At 53.1% G+C, this 17815-nt stretch overlaps 2 protein-coding genes across 2 annotated transcripts; both read left to right on the top strand.

Moving 5' to 3' along the window:
- The first annotated feature begins 5821 nt into the window (after nucleotides 1–5821).
- On the top strand, nucleotides 5822–6647 carry H1-0 (H1.0 linker histone). Its single transcript, XM_010224148.2, has one exon. It carries the CDS (start codon nucleotides 5883–5885, stop codon nucleotides 6453–6455), a length of 573 nt encoding a protein of 190 aa, XP_010222450.2. The 5' UTR covers nucleotides 5822–5882; the 3' UTR covers nucleotides 6456–6647.
- A 2957-nt stretch (nucleotides 6648–9604) lies between these two features.
- Nucleotides 9605–15558, top strand: GCAT (glycine C-acetyltransferase). Its single transcript, XM_088531899.1, has 9 exons — nucleotides 9605–9800; nucleotides 9896–10026; nucleotides 10972–11073; nucleotides 11975–12121; nucleotides 12407–12561; nucleotides 13729–13811; nucleotides 14202–14373; nucleotides 14803–14924; nucleotides 15301–15558. Exons 1-9 carry the CDS (start codon nucleotides 9605–9607, stop codon nucleotides 15450–15452), a joined length of 1260 nt encoding a protein of 419 aa, XP_088388025.1. The 3' UTR covers nucleotides 15453–15558.
- The last annotated feature ends 2257 nt before the right edge of the window (nucleotides 15559–17815 follow it).

Genomic DNA, 17815 nt, shown 5'->3' with positions numbered 1-17815 from the left:
CCAGGGAGGGAGAAGAATGTAAATGAAGTCATTTGGATTACTGAGCGGATTCCTTCACCAGGCTCTTTCCTTTGAGGTTTGTCAAAAAAATGGGATTTCTCAATCTCTGCCGCTTAATGTCAGGATGGTTTGGAGGTAATCTGACCACAGAGGGCTGGTTGGATTCACGTCCCCTCTCCTCAGGGGCTAGGGGCTCGCCGCAGTACCCTGATCTCCTCCCCATCACCTGCTCCACCAGGATCCAGCTAAATGATGCTCTGATGGCCTTAGAAATGGCTCCATCTGCAGGGAAGGTAGCAAGGCATTTCCTTTTCCAAAGACACTGTAAGGGACCACTAGCTAAGAGGCATTAGTTATCCAGTTCTGCACAGTCCAACTCTGAGGATAAATTAGGCCAGGAGAGTTGGAGAGACTAGACAGATTTCCTTGTGGTGAACTCAAGGGGAAAGGGAAATCCAAGGGTAACCACCCATGGGGCACTGGAGCAGAGGCCTTTGAAGTCTCGATATTTGAGTGATCGTAAGAGGGTATTTCAGTAGCAGTGCTTTCCCTGAACATAGTGCACTATGGAAAGGGCTCATTGGCCAAAGTCTCCTGCCAAAGATGGCAACATAGTTGCTAGAAAGGGTCACTTAGCCCATGGGGAGGTTGTGGTGGTCTGGAGGCAGGACAGGAGGGGGAGCCTGCAGAAGAGATGAGGTTGTTGCAGGCAGAAAAGGTGGCATCTCCCAGGCAGGGCACATCAGGAGATGATGTGTCCAGCAGGGATGGCGGTGCCTCTGGCACAACCTCCTGCCCAGCTCACCCCCAGCTCACCCCCAGTCCTCTGTAACCACAGGGACGTGCCCTTCCAGTGGTCCATTTCGTCCCCTCGGCCCTTCTGCTCTTTCCTCCCCGTTCTGTCGCGGTGGCTGCGTGTTCAGCCGTTGTGAGAGAGTGTGCCCAAACCTCCTGTCTTTATTGCACTCCTGCCCTACCCGCCCTGGCCCAGCCGCCTCCGTGCTCCGGGGTTATCAGCCCTACCAGGGGCCATAGAGTGACAAGGGCTGCTGGCTGCTGCCACAGGGAAGCAGCTAGACAGTACTGAGCAACGGATAAGAACAGAAGTGCTTCCTGTGGCCAAAAATAAAGGCACAAGCCTGAGTCAGGCACGGTCCCAGTGAGGGGTAGAGCGGGGAGCAGATGGCCCACAAGAATATTTTTTCCAGAGGGGTGAAGGAGCAAACACAAAGTGCCTCCTGTGCAGAACCCAGGTGGTGCGTGAGCCCAGACAGACAGGCCTTCTCCCAGGGAAGGCCTATGCTTGCTTTTCCCTGCGCTTGCTTGCATCGCGCTGCTTAGTCTCACTGGCTGGCCCCAGGCTGGAGAACTGGTCTTGGTTTTGCCCCAGACGTGTTAAAGACACATCAGTGTCTCAGAGCAGCTCTCCAGGATTAGAGGGTTGCTTCCGGTATCAAGGGTTAAGTGGGGAGTTTAGGTGATGCCCAGGCTCTTTGCTCAGGATCCTCCATTGGCAAGACCAGCCACAGTCCAAGGAATCTTGATCATCTTTATGGCTTGTCCTCACATGTCACTTGGAAGCAAGCAATGTTTTCACTATTTTGACAGCTAAAAATCAAAAACCTCATCCAAATGAAGGGATCAGGATGAAGGGATACATGGAGGGGAGAGGGTGTTATGCGCCACCAGAGGTACCTGCTATAGGGGGCTGCATCCCTGGAGCGGCTGAGCTGTATCCATTGGCTACAAAAGGTGCCCAGGTGACTGATTTAGATAAGACAGCTAATTTTTCAGACAGGGAAAGTTAGGTAAAGTGACTCCCCCTTCCCTGCACAGTGTGTTACCCTAATAAGGGCTGCCTAATTTAACACTGGAGGCTTTGCGGTCAGCCCGCGTCCCTGAGCCTCCATAAGGATCGGAGAAGCAGTGGGGTTTGGTGCTCTTGTTTGTGTCTCACCACCGTGCACTCTCAGCTGCCGGCTTACAGACAATCCTTCATGCTTCTGGCAGTTAAAAACTTCAACAAAAATAAAACCAGATGGTGCCTTATCTGCCTATGCCTGGTTTGCCTACGTGCAGGCCGACAGTGTTTTACTCCAGACTAGGGAAATAAACTGTCCTTCCCCTGGTCAAAGTGTGGCACAGAGCCCAGCAAAGCCCATCATGAGCACTGCTGCCTGCCTCCCCTTTGCAGCAGGAAGGTGCCTTTCACTGCATGACCCCAAGTTGAATATTCAAAGGGCAGTCCAAATGGGGCATACAACTCAGGATAGGAAAGAAACAGATGGATTTATTAGATTTAATGCAACACAAACTGAGGTGTGGCGGAAGAGTGGGTATTCTTTCTTACGGTTATGATCTCTTTGCCATTTTTAAAATCAGATGTTCTGCAGGTGCTGCAGCTCACTTCCAGCCTCAAAACAGCTCTTAGCAGTAGCCAGCACAGGGAATGCTGTGAGGATTAGAAAAGCCAGGCAATTTTGGCCCAAGAAAGGAGGGTTCTTCTGGAGCAGAACATCCATGTTCACCACCTTCCCGTGCCTGCCCTCTCCCCTAAGAGGAGGCTGCTCTGTGGCCGAGTGTGCTATTTTAATGATACAGCATGAGACAGCCTTACAACAGCTGCAGCCCAGTGAAATACAGCTGCGGAGGTGAAGCACTGCCACTGGCTAGCAGCATAGGCACTGGCTTCCAAAAAGCCCACAGCTTCATAGGTTAGTGCTATCAGGACATGGATTTTCATACCAGATCTAAAAGTAACAATCCAATTTGGAGGAGAAAAAGACATCCAGCAAAGAAATGAGGCTGGCAGCAGAAAGAAGCAGCAAGTGTCCTAGTCAGGAGTAGGAATATAAATAAATAGATAGGACTTTCCCAGCCTTTACTTTTTTCTGCATTTGCAAGCTGCATCAGGAAAAGGTTTGGCTGGGTTCATATGCTTGGGGCAGCAGCCCTGGTGCCTGGGTACATGTGCACCTGGTTCCGGAGGTCAGCAGAGAAGAGCACTGTCTATAAGGCACAACTTTCTTACCTCTCTTGCAAAGGCCATCCCCAGTGCTCCCAGTCACCTTTTTGTTTGACCAAACTACAGGCTTACCTGCATGCTGGCCTATCCCTTCCTTCATAGGGAGAAGGCCTTATGCTCAGCAGCCTCCAATATCTTGCCCGATCATTATGGGGATCTGCTCAGCCCTTTCACTGGGGTGAAATGCTTCACATTGGCTATACTCACCTGCTGCATGCTGTTTACCAAGGGCACTGGTGATTCAAAATAAATGCAGAGTACCAGTGCACTGCGTTGCCTCCAAGAACAGAGTCAGGCACTGCTCCTCCTTGCTGCTGATATCCATCATCCAAGAACAGGCTTGGATGGCTTTTGGCTTTGCCATTGCAATCCTCTGCCCATTCTGGCATAGCTGGGAAGCAGTACATATTCAGACACTTGAGGAGAAATAAGTGCTCAAGATACTCTCCCCACCCAGAGAGTGGGAAGAGTTGTGTTTTTTTTTTTTTTAAAGCCTGGTTTCTTACGTCTATCTTGCTTGCAAGGCACTTCTGACTCATCCAAAAAAAAAAAAAAAAAAAGGTTTGCAGTGAAGTTTCTGGGCTTGTCAAGTGCCGATTCCCTCGCCCCACCACAGGCATTCCTTGTGTGCTGGCCCCAGCCTGCTCTTCTGACTGGATTCACACCAGATCAAGCTGTGAGTCTGGGAGAACATGGGAAAGGGGAAACATCTTCTGGTTTGAGTATTTCAGAAAGGTTTTGTCTAGGAGTTAATATCAATCCTTATCACATCCTCCTTCCTGATGGAGCATCTGTATCCCTAGATTAACCCATGTCACGTCTTTCCAGTGGGGGATATCATCTGCAGGGAGGCAAAAGGCCCTCCTTCCCTGCTCACCCCAGCATCCCACTTCTGCACATGCTCCCAGTGTGACTTTGGTCCTTGCGAACACTTTCTATGCTTTGAACACGAGTCTTTTCCAGACTTGTGTTTTCAGTTCCTTTCTCATTCCCCATATATAAAAGTCCCACCGCAGAAGGAAAAAAGCAGCATGTGAAGGTAAAGACAGAACCGGGAGGTTTGGAGATGTACGGCATGACTTCAGTCCTACAATTCTTCTAGGAGAAAAAAAGCATCAAAGGGATAAGTATCTCCTTGCAAGACAGCATCCTGCATCATGCTCATGTAGCATGTGGAACACAAAGCGGGCTGAAGTGGGGTCCAGATACACATACACACATATACATATGTGTGTGTGTGGGGGTATATAAATATGCCATATATATATATGTATATAAACACATGCACACATACACACACACATATATAAATATATGTGTGCACCTTGACGGTAGCTTTTGCGTCACTGGAGTTCTAGGCATGTAAAGGTTATGAAAGGGTGCTGTGTGTATTTTAATGCCCTCTTGAAGGCCAAGATATTTCAAGCTGTCAGGTTTCAGCTCTGAGCTCCACATGACATGTCTCTGTGCACGATCTGTGTAAGTCCAGATATTTTTAAGAAGGTACAAAACACTATCTAAGTTCTACCAGCAAGATGATGATAGCACCTACATTTAATCTCCCAGGAGCAATAAAACACTTACCCAGCTTTGGAAATAACGGTTGGTTATCCTTGTTATACACCCTCCCCAGCCCCTTGCACAGAGTTGTTCTCTTTCCCGCCAAAAATGAGAGTCGCCTTTATTTGTGACAAGAACCACACATGCAAGAGAGACGAGCCAAGGCTGTCCCCAAAATACTCAGTGGGGAGCAGGGTAGAAGGTCAGAGGCATTTGGCCATGGAGTACTACTGTGGAAGCTGTTTTGAGCCTTTTGGGGATTATTTGGGGTGGGGGGGAAGCGGGGGAAAGAAAAAAAAAAAAACTATTGTGAGCAAATGCACCTGCAAGGTCCCAGGTCAGAGTGTACATGTAGAGGGGAACCATTTGCACACCTACAAGGAGAATCTTCAGCAGCCTGAGTCAGAGGGAAAGGAAGGACACTTGTACCCCTCGTGTCCCTCCCTGACTCACTGGTGTCCATCTCCCACTGTCTCCCCTAATATCCCTTTGTCCCGCCTTGTACCACTCTTTGTTCCCACCAGTGTCCCTCCTTGTCCCCCTCCAGTGTCCTCTTGGTGTACAGCCCCAGCATCACTCCTTGTCCCCACAATGTACCTTCCTTGTATCTCCCCTCCAGGATTGCCCCAGGTCTTTCCTTATTCCCCTGGTATCCCCACAGTGTCTCTCCTTGTCCAAACCCAGTGTCACCTCCAAGTTTCCCTCCTTGTTTCCCTGGTGTCCCCCTCAGTCTCTCCTGTCCAAACCCAGTCCCCATCTGTCCCTCTGTGCCCGTGTCCCTGCTTGTTTCCACTAAGTCCCCAAGTCTCTTGTCCCCATCTAGGGTCCCCAAGTGTCCCTCCTTGTCCCCAGCGTGCCTATGTCCCTCCTTGTCCCTATGCAGTGTGCCCATGTCTCTCTGTGTCTTCCAGTGACTCTCCTTGACTGCACGCAGTGTCTACCCTCGGTGTCCTCTCTAGCGTCCCTCCTAGTCTTCTCAGCGAGACCCCAGTGTCCCTCCAGCCTTGGGCCAGGGGGCTGTGTGGGGCCGCGGGCGGTGCCGCCACGTCGTCGCGGTGCGGGTGGCGCACAGGGGCGCAGTCCCCGCTGCGGTCCGCACCTCACCCTTAAAGGGCGGTGGTGACAGCGCAGTGGCGGCGCACTGAGGCGGTGGCAGCCCGCGGCGCACAGCGGTTACTGCCCTCATCCGTCAGCCCCGGTCGGAGCCGCCTCCCACCCCAACCCCCGGCAGCTGCGGTCCCAACGACAGTTCCTGGCAGAGAAGGGCAAGCGTTGGTGCTGAAGGACTGAGCCCGCCATGACGGGGAGCCCAGGCCCGGCCCCGGTCCCGGCCAAGCCCAAGCGGGCCAAGGCAGTGAGGCGCCCGGCGGCCCACCCCAAGTACTCGGATATGATCGTGGCTGCCATCCGTGCCGAGAAGAGCCGCGGTGGCTCCTCGCGCCAGTTCATCCAGAAGTACGTGAAGAGCCACTACAAGGTGGGCCTGCATGCCGACACGCAGATCAAGCTCTCCATCAAGAGGCTCCTTGCTGCCGGCGTCCTCAAGCAAACCAAAGGGGTCGGTGCCTCTGGCTCCTTCCGTCTAGCCAAGGGTGACAAACCCAAGAAAAAAACATCCCGAAAGGGCAAGAAGGCCGTCGGGAAAGCTGGAACACCCAGGAGAGCAGCTAGACCCAAGAAAGCCAAGTCACCAGGAAAGAAGCCCAAGGCCACTGCCAGGAAGGCGAAAAGAAAGCAGAGGAGCACTCCAAAGAAAGCTAAGAAGCCAAAGACTGTTAAAGCCAAGTCACTGAAGACATCAAAGCCCAAAAAGGCAAGGCGGTCCAAATCCAGAGCAAAGTCCAGCACCAAGAAGTCACCCAAGAAATGAAGTCTGGAGGCTTGTATCTGGACTCTTTCCCTCTCTCTTTCTGTAAATAGTATTTGGCTTTATTTTTCCCTCTTTCTATTGCAATTTATAAAGAATTGATCTGTTTCTGCCTGCAAATAGTTAAAATAATGCAATTATTGAAAGAAAAAAAGGAACATCTTTGGTATGGAGAGTTCCAATTTTTAAGAGTTACTGGCTCAAGCTTTTATTTTGTTGTCATTGCAGAGATTTCTTGTCTGTGTCTTTTTTTTGTGTGTGTGTGTGTGTTGGGAGTGAAGGTGAGTCCATGTGTATGTTGAGGCCATAAAGGATCTGAATTCCTGATCGTGTCCCATCTCTCAGAGGGCTGGGTATTAGGCTGGCCAAAGTCTCTACCGATGTCAGAGGGTGGGAACAGGAGAGCTCATGGGCAGAGAGACTTAAAAATATATATATATCAGTTTAGCAGGCGCTTGGTGCCCTCTGAGTTGGCTGTGCTGGGCACAGGGTAATTTGTTTAACCTCTTTCCCGTGATGCGGTTATTCCTATGGCCAGGGAGAGAGTGGCTGGGATAGGAATTTATTCAATCTCTCCATGTAGAGGCATGGGCAAGAGCTGAGGTCTCTGTGCCAGGTAGCCTTTGTCAGAGACACCAGGAGAGCTCCTATCAAACAAGCAGCTTTGGGATGGGATCAAGGGAGATTTTTTTTTCTCCTGGAATTTAAAAAGTGTGAGGCAATCCCTGGTTGACGGGATGTCCATAGTAGGAAAACATGGCTAAGGGAGCCACAGATTTTCCATGAGGAAACAAAGAGATGCTCTGCAACCCACTCCTTGATCTCCCCAGGTCTGTATCATAGGGACGTTGAGGTTTGGCTGTGGTCTTGTGGGGGGACGTCTGCTCCATCCTTTTTAGCACTGGGGCTGCCTGTGGGGCAATGGCAGAGTGCCTTCACCGCAGCAGGGAAATCTTTGGGTGGTGAAGGGAAGCAGGACTTGGAGGACTTGGAGGGAGTCCACTCAGGCTGTATGCACATTGCTTCTTAGGACCTGGAACAGCAGGTTGCTCTTACTTCAAGTTTGCTCTTGGGAATACTTGGTGGGGGGAGAGGGGGGGAAAGGCAAACATGACTTTGGAGTGGGATTGCTCACTGTGGATGAAAAAGGCTGCAGGGCTGGGCAGCACCTCGGTGGACAGTCCCCTGGCTGGGTGGCGTGAGCGGCTGGGCTAAGGCAAAGCACAGCACCCAGGCACGGCCCTGCTGCTGGACGCTGGCACAGCTCCAGGGCCTGCTTAGGCTGTGCCGAATGAGCCCGAGGGCTGGAGTTGCAGGGAGGCTGCTGGCTAGCCCTGCATCCCAGAAGCCTTGGACAGGAGCTGCCTAATCCCCCTCTTGCCTGGAAGTGCCTAAACCCACTGGGCTGTGCATGCCTGAACCTCATTTGGTTGCTAGACCCCTAGGACCCATCATCCCTAAGTATGTTGGTTTTCATGGTCCCAAATCCCATGGACTGGCACGGGGGAGAGGGGTTAATGACTGTTGGCTAGACATATTTAAACCCCTTGGAAATCAGGATCCTCAATCACCTGTGGTTGCAAAAACTAAAAGTGGGGTTGGGGGTGGGCAATTTTGTTGGACTTGCTGTGTTAAAACACCTTGGACTTGTTGTGTCAAAGCTCTCCTGCACTGGTAGTTCCCAGGTCTCATTGGCCCAATGTTCCTAAATCACTGACAGAAGGTGCTCAAGCCTCTTAGACTGCAAGGATCCCAAATCACGTAGCTCATGTTGCTCAAATATTTGGCTTTGGGGGATCTAATGAGTTAGGGCATTTTTTTTTCAAAAGACCCTTGGACTAAAGGGTCTAAAAATCACCTGGGTAGAAGAGCCTAAACTCTTTGCAAGGGCCAAGTGCCCAATCCTCCTGGACACAAGATGCCTAAACCCTTCTGGCCACAAGATCCCTGATCAGCTACTCTGGAGGTGCCCAGATCCTTCAGGCAGAGGTGCATGGTCCACTTAGGCTCTTTGTGTCTAAACCCATTGGACTTGTGGATTCCAATTTCTTCCAGCTAAAGGAGGCTCAAATCCCTTGGGTTCAGGAACCTAATTTCCTTTGACTGATATTTCCTAAACCCCTTGGATGCAGTGATCCCCAAACACCTGTGTGGGATGAGCTCAAACCCATTGAGTTGCTGATGCATAAATCCTATGGGCTTTTGGTTCCTAAACCCCCAGTGGATGGTCCCCACTAAACCACTTGGCCCTGAGGATCACAAAGCAACTAGGCTGTAAAGGACTGCAAACTCATTAGATGAGGCACCTAATGCTCCTGGGCTGGTTGAGCCTCCATCCCTTTGACCTGTCATTTCAAAGTCCCTCAGGTTCTAGAGCCTAATTCCTCGGGCTATTTTTTCCTAAACCCCCTCGGTTTGACTCAAATCCTTTATGCTGCAAGGAACCCCACTCGCCCATGGGGGAGCCCCTCGGGCCAAAGGCCCTCATATCACCTGGGCCAAAATCATCTGGCCACCTCCCAAAGGAGGCAGGCACATCCTTTCAGATGGAAAAACTTTAACCCCCCACTCTCCAGCATGCTGGACCAAGAACGAAAATCCTACCTCGGTGGACGAGGTGCCCACCTCCTTGAGCTGCGGGCTCCAAAAACACATTTGCCTTCAGGATCCCGAATCACCCAGACCGGAGTCTCTGGAGGACTCCGGGGAGCCTGCGGGCAGCCCGCGCTCCAGGCAGGACCCAGCCGCGCTTCCACACGAGCCTTTCCCGCCATCCTGCTCACAGCAGTGTCCAGGGCACCCTTGCCAGGGCATTGCGGTGGCTGCAGATTGGGCCTTGCTCGCCACTAATGCCACCTGACAAATGCAGGAGCCGGGACATTCACCGCTTCGTGTCACCCGGCCGGCCCCGAAGCCCCGTGGCTGCCCCGAGGGCGGCGCGCTGGGCAGGCTGACCGCAGGGGCACGGAGCCCCTCCGCGAGGGCCACCTCGCTCCTCCATCTCCCCGCGGGCAGCGGAGCGCCGGCCCCGCGGCCCCCACGGGCCCTTTAAGGGCCGCGGGCGCGGCGGGGGCGGGGCGGGCGCGGCGCGCGCACAGTGGTCGCCGCGGCCACGTCACCCCGGCGGCAGCAGCAGTGGAGGCAGCGGCGGGATGTGGCGCGGGCGGGCGGCGCGCGCGGCGCTGCGCGGCTCCCGGGCCGCCTCGGGCTCGGCGGCGGCGCAGCAGCAGCTCCGGCGCCGCCTCGAGGGCGAGCTGGAGGGCATCCGCGGCGCCGGCACGTGGAAGAGCGAGCGGGTCATCGTGTCCCGGCAGGGCCCCCACCTGCGCCTGGCGGGCGGCGGCGCCGGTCCGTGCGGCGGGGACGGGCGAGGGGAAAGGGAGAAAGCGGGAAGGAGGGCGGCGCGGCGGCCCGAGCGCGATGCCGGTGCCCTCTCTCGGCAGGGATCCTCAATTTCTGCGCCAACAACTACCTGGGGCTTTCCAGCCACCCCGAGGTGATCCGCGCCGGCGTGGAGACCCTCGAGCAGTTTGGCGCCGGCCTCAGCTCCGTGCGCTTCATCTGTGGGACACAGGTACGGGGGGGCGCGGGAGCCCCGCCGGCAGCCACGTTGCCTTCTGCCTCCCGCAGAGCCCGCCTGGACACAGTGATCCGGTGCCGCGTGCCCCCCGCCTGTACCGGGAGTTGGACCCGAGATCTCCAGAGATCCCTTCCAACCACAGGGGGTCTGCGATCCCTGTTACCCATGCGTAGGTCTCCCAGGGCCCGCCAGATGCCAGCTCCGCTCTGTGATGCTCCCACAGTGCATGGTGCTGGTGCAATCGTGAGCCCCTCTGCTCCGTGGCTTCTGCACTCCATTCCCAGTGGAGCTGGTTTTTCTTCTCTGTACCAAGCCCTGAGGCTTTCACAGCAAAGGTGGCTGCTGTCTGTACCTCTGCTCTGTGCGAATCTCCCTTTTCAGAGGTTGTCCTCACACTCTGTGTGTGTCTCAACGCCCACACATATGCCCAGGCACATTTACCTGGGTGTACATGGCCACAAAGGAGAACCCTGCCAAACTCTGGCTTATCAGAGACCTGGAGTCATGACGCCAGAGGGGAAAAATAAACAAAAAGCACTCTGAATCCCTAAAATGAATGTCATTTCCTCCCTTTTGAGCGTCAAAATTGCAGTTAGTCTGACTTGAAATAGCACTGCCAAACTCATCTCAGTTTATCCCTGCCAGAGGCTGTGCAACTTCTTTCATAGCCCTGGTTAGTTAAGTGCAGAGAAAGCTCCCAGCTGCTCCCCTATGGGTAGGGAGCTTGAGGTCTCTCAGCTGTGCTTCTGACATCCAAACCAATAACCACGTTTTAAGGCCACATTTGTGAACGTTTTCTTAACAAAACTAACTTCTTCCCCATGAGTCTTTTCTAGATAAAATACAGCTATTTCCTCCCTTGCACAGAATATCTAACAGTTCCAGGCAAGCAATAAGTTTTTCTTCTCAGATAGTTATGTGCCTTGTCCTTCTCTTTAGAGCATACACAAGGATCTGGAGGAGAAGATCGCGCGTTTCCACCAGAGGGAAGATGCTATTCTCTATGCCAGCTGCTTTGATGCCAACGCTGGTCTCTTTGAGGTTCGTAGCACTTCAGTCGTGTGTGGTGGAGGGAAGGGACAGCAACATCCTTGCCAAGCCTTCCAGAGGTGTGAGCTCTGTAGCTGTGTAGGTGGTGGAGAACCCTGCCTTGGTGCCTGGTGCAGTGCCCTTAGACTGGCAGAGCCCACAGGCCACGTGGAGATGTTTAATCAGCCTTTGCCTCCTCCTTTTAAACTGAGTCCCAGCCGCTCGCTTTTGGGGAGTGCTAGGGTGGTAGTGCTCCCATTTCCTGGGAAGCCTGTGCTGGCTGCATGGGATTCCCAGACCAAGGCATATGTGTGGAAGCATGATGCTTCTGGGGAGCTACCTGCTCCTAAACTGTGCAGTACATCAGCCTTCTGCAGCTTGTGCAATGCTTACTGCAGTGTGAAAACAAGGATCCTCAGATTCCCACTCAGATGGGACTTCTGGGCAAAAAGAGGATGTGTTGTGAGAAAGGTCACTACACATCCTCACAAGCAGGTGAGCTTCAGCCCCTGGTGTAGAAGGAGAGAGCCTGCATATTGGAAGGACTGCCCACCTCCTGGGCAAATGGGAATGGAATAGTACCTTGCATAATGGGGATGAAATAACATCTTTGAGCCATGCATGTCTGTACCCCCCCATCTAAGCAGAGGGTAGTAGAAGCGGGTGGAGGGTAATCCTAGGTTTACTAGGGAAGGGGAGTTAATTTTTGAACTCAGAAGCCACAACCAAGAACCTGATCTGAGGAAGCCAGGGGAGACAATATCTGAGAAGGAAAGTGTAAAATTTAGTGATGCCAGGGATGTGGTAGCTGGAATCAAGTGCAGCCTGGCCATCTGCAGTGAGAGCGGGTGTGAGATTTCAGTGAGGTGGTGCCCTCAGGCAAAGGCCGATCCTTTCTGTTTGGCCAGGGTAGGTGCTGCTGACCCCCGAGGACGCAGTGCTGTCGGATGAGCTGAACCACGCATCCATCATCGACGGGATCCGCCTGTGCAAGGCTAACAAGTACCGCTACAAGCACATGGACATGCAGGACCTGGAGGCCAAGCTTCAGGAAGCGCAGGTAGAGGGGTGTGCACCCACCCCAACATGAGGGTGCTGCCTTGCCCATGTCACCAGTGCAGCAACCCGCCCCAAAGCACCAGCTTTGCCCTCGCCCATGCAAAAGCCTCCCTCTTCCCAGAGCAGCAGGGATAAACCTCGAAGGTGGAGAAGCAGCTGGTTGCAATGCAAACTCCCATTTCTATTAGAGATCGCCAATTCCAGCAGGACGCAGGCAAAGGGCTGCGTTCCAGGCTGCTTTGCCAGCCTTTTGCCGCAGGCTGACGTCTTCTTCTCCCTCCACCAGAAACACCGCCTGCGGCTCGTGGCCACGGATGGTGCCTTCTCCATGGATGGCGACATTGCGCCGCTGCGGGAGATCTGCCGGCTAGCTGAGAAGTACGAGGCCCTGGTTTTCATCGACGAGTGCCATGCCACAGGCTTCCTCGGGCCCAACGGCCGGTAAGCGGCTGTCCCATGCCTGTTCCTCCATCCTGCCTTGGCTAGTTGTGACGCGAGGCAAAAGGTGGTGATGACTGAGGGGTTTTTGTGTAGGACTCCCAAAGCTGCCATCCTCAGCGGCTTCACACGCCACCTCTGCCTTGGCCTTCTCTTCCTGCTAACACATACCTTTCCTCTCCTTGGGCACACTGAGTATTTCTAAAGCAGATTTTTTAGCATCAACCCAGCCCAAGAGAGCAGCTGCTTCTCTTGCTTCTCACCGAGGACTGATGTGGCCATCTTATCTCCCTCTCCTTGCAAGCACTGACCCAGGGCACTGTTGGAGCTCCTAATTTTGAAGCCCTGTGCCTCCGCCGCTAGCACTTTCAAATGTTTAGGGGGGTTGGGGTTTTGTGGAGTTAGCTTGCCCAGTTCGCTTGATTTCCTTGAATTTTCCAGGTACGGAGCAGTGTATTTGCTGCAGGTTTCTGCTGAGAAAAGACAGTTTAGGTGCTTGTTTCATCGGGCATGGGAGTGCCAAGTGCTCTGCTGTGTGGTCCTTTCTGCTGTCTCTACTGAATGATAGAGACCCATGAGACCAGGTATTTTCTACAACACTGTTTCAAGAGGACCAGCAGAAAGGCTGGGCAGTCATGCTCCATCCAGCTTTTTGACTGGGGAGACAGAGAGTCAGTTTGCCATGTCCTGTTGGTTCCATTAGTGCGGGCCTTAGCACGAGTGCTTTAGGCCTGTGTTCATTTAGGGTAACACATTGGTGATGTGCACAGCCCAACTCAAAGGACTGATTGTTCTAGACAGAACTGTTTTTCTTGGTGTATGTGGGCCTAGAATTGTCATTTTAAAGGTGTGTTGAAGACTTGCATCAACGGCTAGCATTCTGTTTTGGGCTTCTGTGTAGGCAGTTTGAGCACTCTCCCACTCTAGAAGTAGTGAAAAATCCACGTTCTTACCCTGTGAGATACCAGCTTCACCTTTCTGCAGGAGCAGGGAAGGCCACTGCTTGGGTTGAACTAACACTGGTGGGGGGAGCATCCCTCCCTTATCAGAAAAGAGGGGACATCAGAGACCTGGCCGGTGCTGCTTTGTTTGTGGAATCAGGTGCGGAGCAGCCTCCCTGCTGTGTGATGGCTTGGCCAAGATGGGATGTTTCTTTCTTTCTTTATACAGAGGTACCGATGAGCTCCTGGGAGTGATGGATAAAGTCACCATCATCAACTCCACCCTGGGAAAAGCACTTGGAGGAGCTGCAGGTGAAGTAATTTCCCAGTGCAAAGCCCTCCATGCCCTAAAGAGCTCCACACCATCTCTCTGATGTTTTCTTCCTCTGTCTAATGAAAAGGACAAGAAATGCACATTCCCCTTTTTCTCTGGGTGGCATATGAGGTTCAGTCTGGGACCCTGCCACAGGGTCAAGGGAGGTCCTGCCATGGGCTCCTTCTCCTGCCAATCTTCACCATGAAGTTGCCCTTGAGCTCAAGTGGAAGCTTCTGGTTAAAGGCATCAGCTGTTTTATAGGCCTGTTTTGTTCCTGAAATCCCATGTTTCCTGCTGTAACCTACTGGGTGGCTTTATGGAGGAACCGCGCTCTGAGCAGCTCCCCCTGGGCTTACCTTCTCCATTTCTCTTTCCTCCCCCACCAGGCGGGTACACGACTGGCCCCAAGCCCCTCGTCGACCTGCTGCGCCAGCGCTCCCGCCCGTACCTCTTCTCCAACAGCCTTCCTCCTGCCGTGGTGGGCTGCGCCTCCAAGGTGCTCGACCTGCTCATGGAGAGCAACGCCATTGCGCAGTCCATGGCTGCCAAGACCCAGCGGTGAGCAGGGACGGGTCTCTGCTTGCTTTTTGCCTTTCCATCCTCTTGCCCAGCTGGGGCAGGAGCACAGGGAAGAGATTCCTTAGAAATGCGCTGTCCCTATGTGTTTATTGACCCTCTGCTGATAACTACGGAGGCAGCTGGCAATTCATGCCTGGGAGAATCTTGGGGAAAACTGCAGAATGTGCCTGTACATGCCAGCCAGATGTGTAGGCAGATGTATCACATCTGGATGCTCTGTGAGCTGAGACAGGTCTGCCCCTCCAGCCGCACAGAGCCGAGCGGCAAATGGCAGAAAGTCACACCAACAAAGAAGAAGATCCCTGTCCTGCATAGGAAACGCGCTGTACGGTGTCCAGGGTTCCTGTGGCAGAACAAGGGAAAGGTCCCCAAGGACAAGGGTGACAAGCTGTTCATTCTCCTCTCCAGTTTCAGAAGCAAGATGACTGCAGCTGGCTTCACCATCTCAGGGCAAGACCACCCCATCTGTCCTGTCATGCTTGGGGATGCTCGGCTGGCTTCTGTGATGGCTGACGACATGCTGAGCAGAGGTAAGCTCAGGAGGCAGCTTCGGATGCAGACACTTGCCTTGACTGAAGGGATTTCCAGCGGTAGCACCATCTCCATTCCTCCCCAAAGGGTGTTTCAGCTCACTGACCCTTGTGGAGGCAATCTGTCCATTCCTGGCTTCACACTCTTTCTCTTTCTGGGATGGTTTTATATTAGTCCTTTCTGCCCTGCCATGCGTGTCCTCCTCACTGGCCCTAACCATCGTTTCCATCACAGCCTGGGAGCCTATGCCATTTACTTTAAACACCCACAACCTTGGTAATGTTTACTGAGGAGATAGCTTTCAATCACCCACTACCACATCAGCTGTCTTACCTCACACGTAACTCCAGCTCTCCGTGCATGTCTTCTCTCCAGGCATTTATGTTATTGGCTTCAGTTACCCCGTGGTCCCCAAGGGAAAGGCCCGCATCCGGGTCCAGATCTCTGCTGTGCACAGTGACGAAGACATTGACCGCTGCGTGGAAGCCTTCGTTGAGGTTGGACGGAAACACGGAGCGCTGCCCTGAGGGGCTACCTTCTCAGGTGACTTTCCTGCCCAGGACCACAACAAGTGCCTGTACTGGGGAAAAACACTTGAGCAGCACATTGCTGAAAGCAGCAGTGCCCAAGGCATTGTAGCCTGTGGGCAAATCTGACTGCTATACTGTGCTGGCTAAGGTATTGACAACGGTTCTTGTGTCATTAAAGGTTCCCTGCAGTACAGGTGATGTTTGCTCGACTGTTGCTTTCTTATCCAGGATCTGGAGCCCACCTCTATCCTCCTTTTGCTGCAGCCAGGGCACGCTGCATCATTTGGCTGTGTTTTGCTGCAGCTTCACTCTGGGTATTCCAATGCCACAGCTCCTGGGTTTCCAGCTTATGCAAAGTTACACTAGCTAATATGACCGAGCTCACTTGGTTCCTCCATGATTTCCTATGCATCTAGCAGTGTCAGACGATCACATCTGCTCACTGTAATTCTCCACCAAGGTGAGAGGAATCTGGGCTGTCTATCAGCCCTGCGCCTTGTCCCTCAGCCCTGTGCCACTGGCAGCTGCCTGGGGAAGGAGAGTATAGGATGGCCGAAGCTTCAGGGCTCTTTTCTCCTTTCCCCAGAAGGGGAAGGGGCTCTTTTCTCCTCTCCTCTTCCCCTCTGTCTCTGTCTCAGATATGGAGTGTGTCGCTCGGTTGGTCTCAAGAGCCTGTGCTAAGGCTTTGCCTGTTGTTGTCCTTGCTGTATGCAGCACAGACTGCAGTGCTCCCCTGCCTGCCCGGTGAGCAACACTTCACTACAGAGAGGTTCAGAAGCAGGGAGCTTAATGCACGGTGCACAGCACAGCTGGCCAGGTTGGTAAGACAGTGTGTACCTACCTGGGGCTGAAAGCAGGAGGAGAACAAGTGACAGAAGCCCGTAATTTTGATCCATTAACTGTAATTTTAGCACTGCAGAGAACATACAGCAGTCTGGGATTTCTGAATCTGTTCTTCCAAGCTGCCCTGAGGTAGTGATTTAACACTCAAGCAAGCACAAGTGGGCCCCAGCATCTCCCATACTGTTTTGTTTGCATTCTTTGTTTTAGAAAGAAACCAGGTGTCTCACTATCTGCCTAACCCCATGCTGAATTAAGTATCAGCTACCTGCAGCTCGGGGCAGATTCCAGCCAAGAAGTCCTTTTGGGACACAAGGGCATGGTGTGTTTGGGTGCCCATGTATTGTATCACATCAGCAAAGACCTGCTCCTAAAACACTACTTGCTGCAGGCAGCCAGGGATGACAAAGAGCAGTGAGCTGGCAATCCAGAGGAAAAAAATCGAGGGTTTCAGGAGTCTGTAGTAAAGTACAGCACAGTGAGGGCTGAGGATGATGAGAAATGTATTTTCCATGAGGCTGCTGCAGGCTCTTGTTAGAGCAGCTTTAACTATGTGCCTCTTCCTTCCCTCCCTCTGCAGGAATCTGAGCTCGGGTTACTAACAGTTCTCTCTGTAAGGCTCCAGGCCCGGGGGGCTTCCCTCCTTATCCAAGAGCAGTACGTGGGAAATGGGACACATATATGCTGAACAAACCCTCGCAAGAAGGAAGCGTGATGGTAGGGACATGGTGTCTGCCCAGTTTGTGCTATGCTGGGTGATAGCAGCTGGGGTCTGTGTTGCCTGGGGTCTGTGATGGTTGGGGTTGTGCCTCCAGGCTCTGCTTCCTCTTTACATACTCCAGACCCATGATCCTAGGGCCAGCCCGTGCCTAGGCTGGAGACCACGATTTGCAGGACAGATTCTATCAAGGCTGTGGGAAAGTGGGAAAATGAGCTCCTGGTTTTAAACTCAAAGCCCTGCCGTTTCTCACCTGGTGCCTTTGACCCCTCTCTTCTCCCTTCTTGCACACCTTTGTTGCATGCCTCTACCACACTCTCCCCAGTCCTGCTCTTCCCACCTTGGATGCCTTCCCTGGGCATCCTTCTCTCCCTTGGGCCAATGCACTCATCTCTGCCAATGCCTTCTGCTTGCTTGGGGCGTGAGACCTGAGCAGTTTGACTGTGCTCTTTCAAGCCCTCTCGCAAGGAGAGCGCTGCACAAATGGCTGCCCAGCTCTAAGCCTTTCCTTAGCAGGAGAAGCACCAGCCTCCCTCTGCTGCAACACACATACATTCCGTCATGCACACATGCACTCCATCTTCTTTTCTTCCTGCTCTCATCTCCAAATGTCCTGATCTCTCCCCTCTGTCACTCCCAGAGCTCTTGGCAGCTGACCCCTTGCACTCCAGTTTCTGCTTCTGGCTGCTTCAAGGCCAAGCTCTGCGGCAAATTGCGTTTTCCACAGCGCCAAGAGCTACAGCGCTCTGGGAAGGCAGAGGGCTCTGTTGATCACGTACTGGAAATGAATAATGCAGTGCCT

The sequence above is a fragment of the Tinamus guttatus genome, unplaced genomic scaffold (genome assembly GCF_059628265.1).
Source record: "Tinamus guttatus ecotype Peru unplaced genomic scaffold, ASM5962826v1 Tinamus_guttatus_pri_ptg000439l, whole genome shotgun sequence".
NCBI lineage: Eukaryota > Metazoa > Chordata > Aves > Tinamiformes > Tinamidae > Tinamus > Tinamus guttatus.
The sequence above is the reverse complement of the archived record's forward strand: the minus strand, read 5'-3'. Positions and strand labels throughout refer to the sequence as shown.

Excerpts from the sequence above, each read along its gene's own strand:
- H1-0 (XM_010224148.2), top strand. The coding sequence starts at position 5,883 with ATGACGGGGAGCCCAGGCCCGGCCCCGGTCCCGGCCAAGCCCAAGCGG.
- GCAT (XM_088531899.1), top strand. The coding sequence starts at position 9,605 with ATGTGGCGCGGGCGGGCGGCGCGCGCGGCGCTGCGCGGCTCCCGGGCC. Across the intron at positions 10,027-10,971 it reads GCTTCATCTGTGGGACACAG|AGCATACACAAGGATCTGGA; the intron begins GTACGGGGGGGC and ends CCTTCTCTTTAG. Across the intron at positions 12,122-12,406 it reads CCAAGCTTCAGGAAGCGCAG|AAACACCGCCTGCGGCTCGT; the intron begins GTAGAGGGGTGT and ends TCCCTCCACCAG.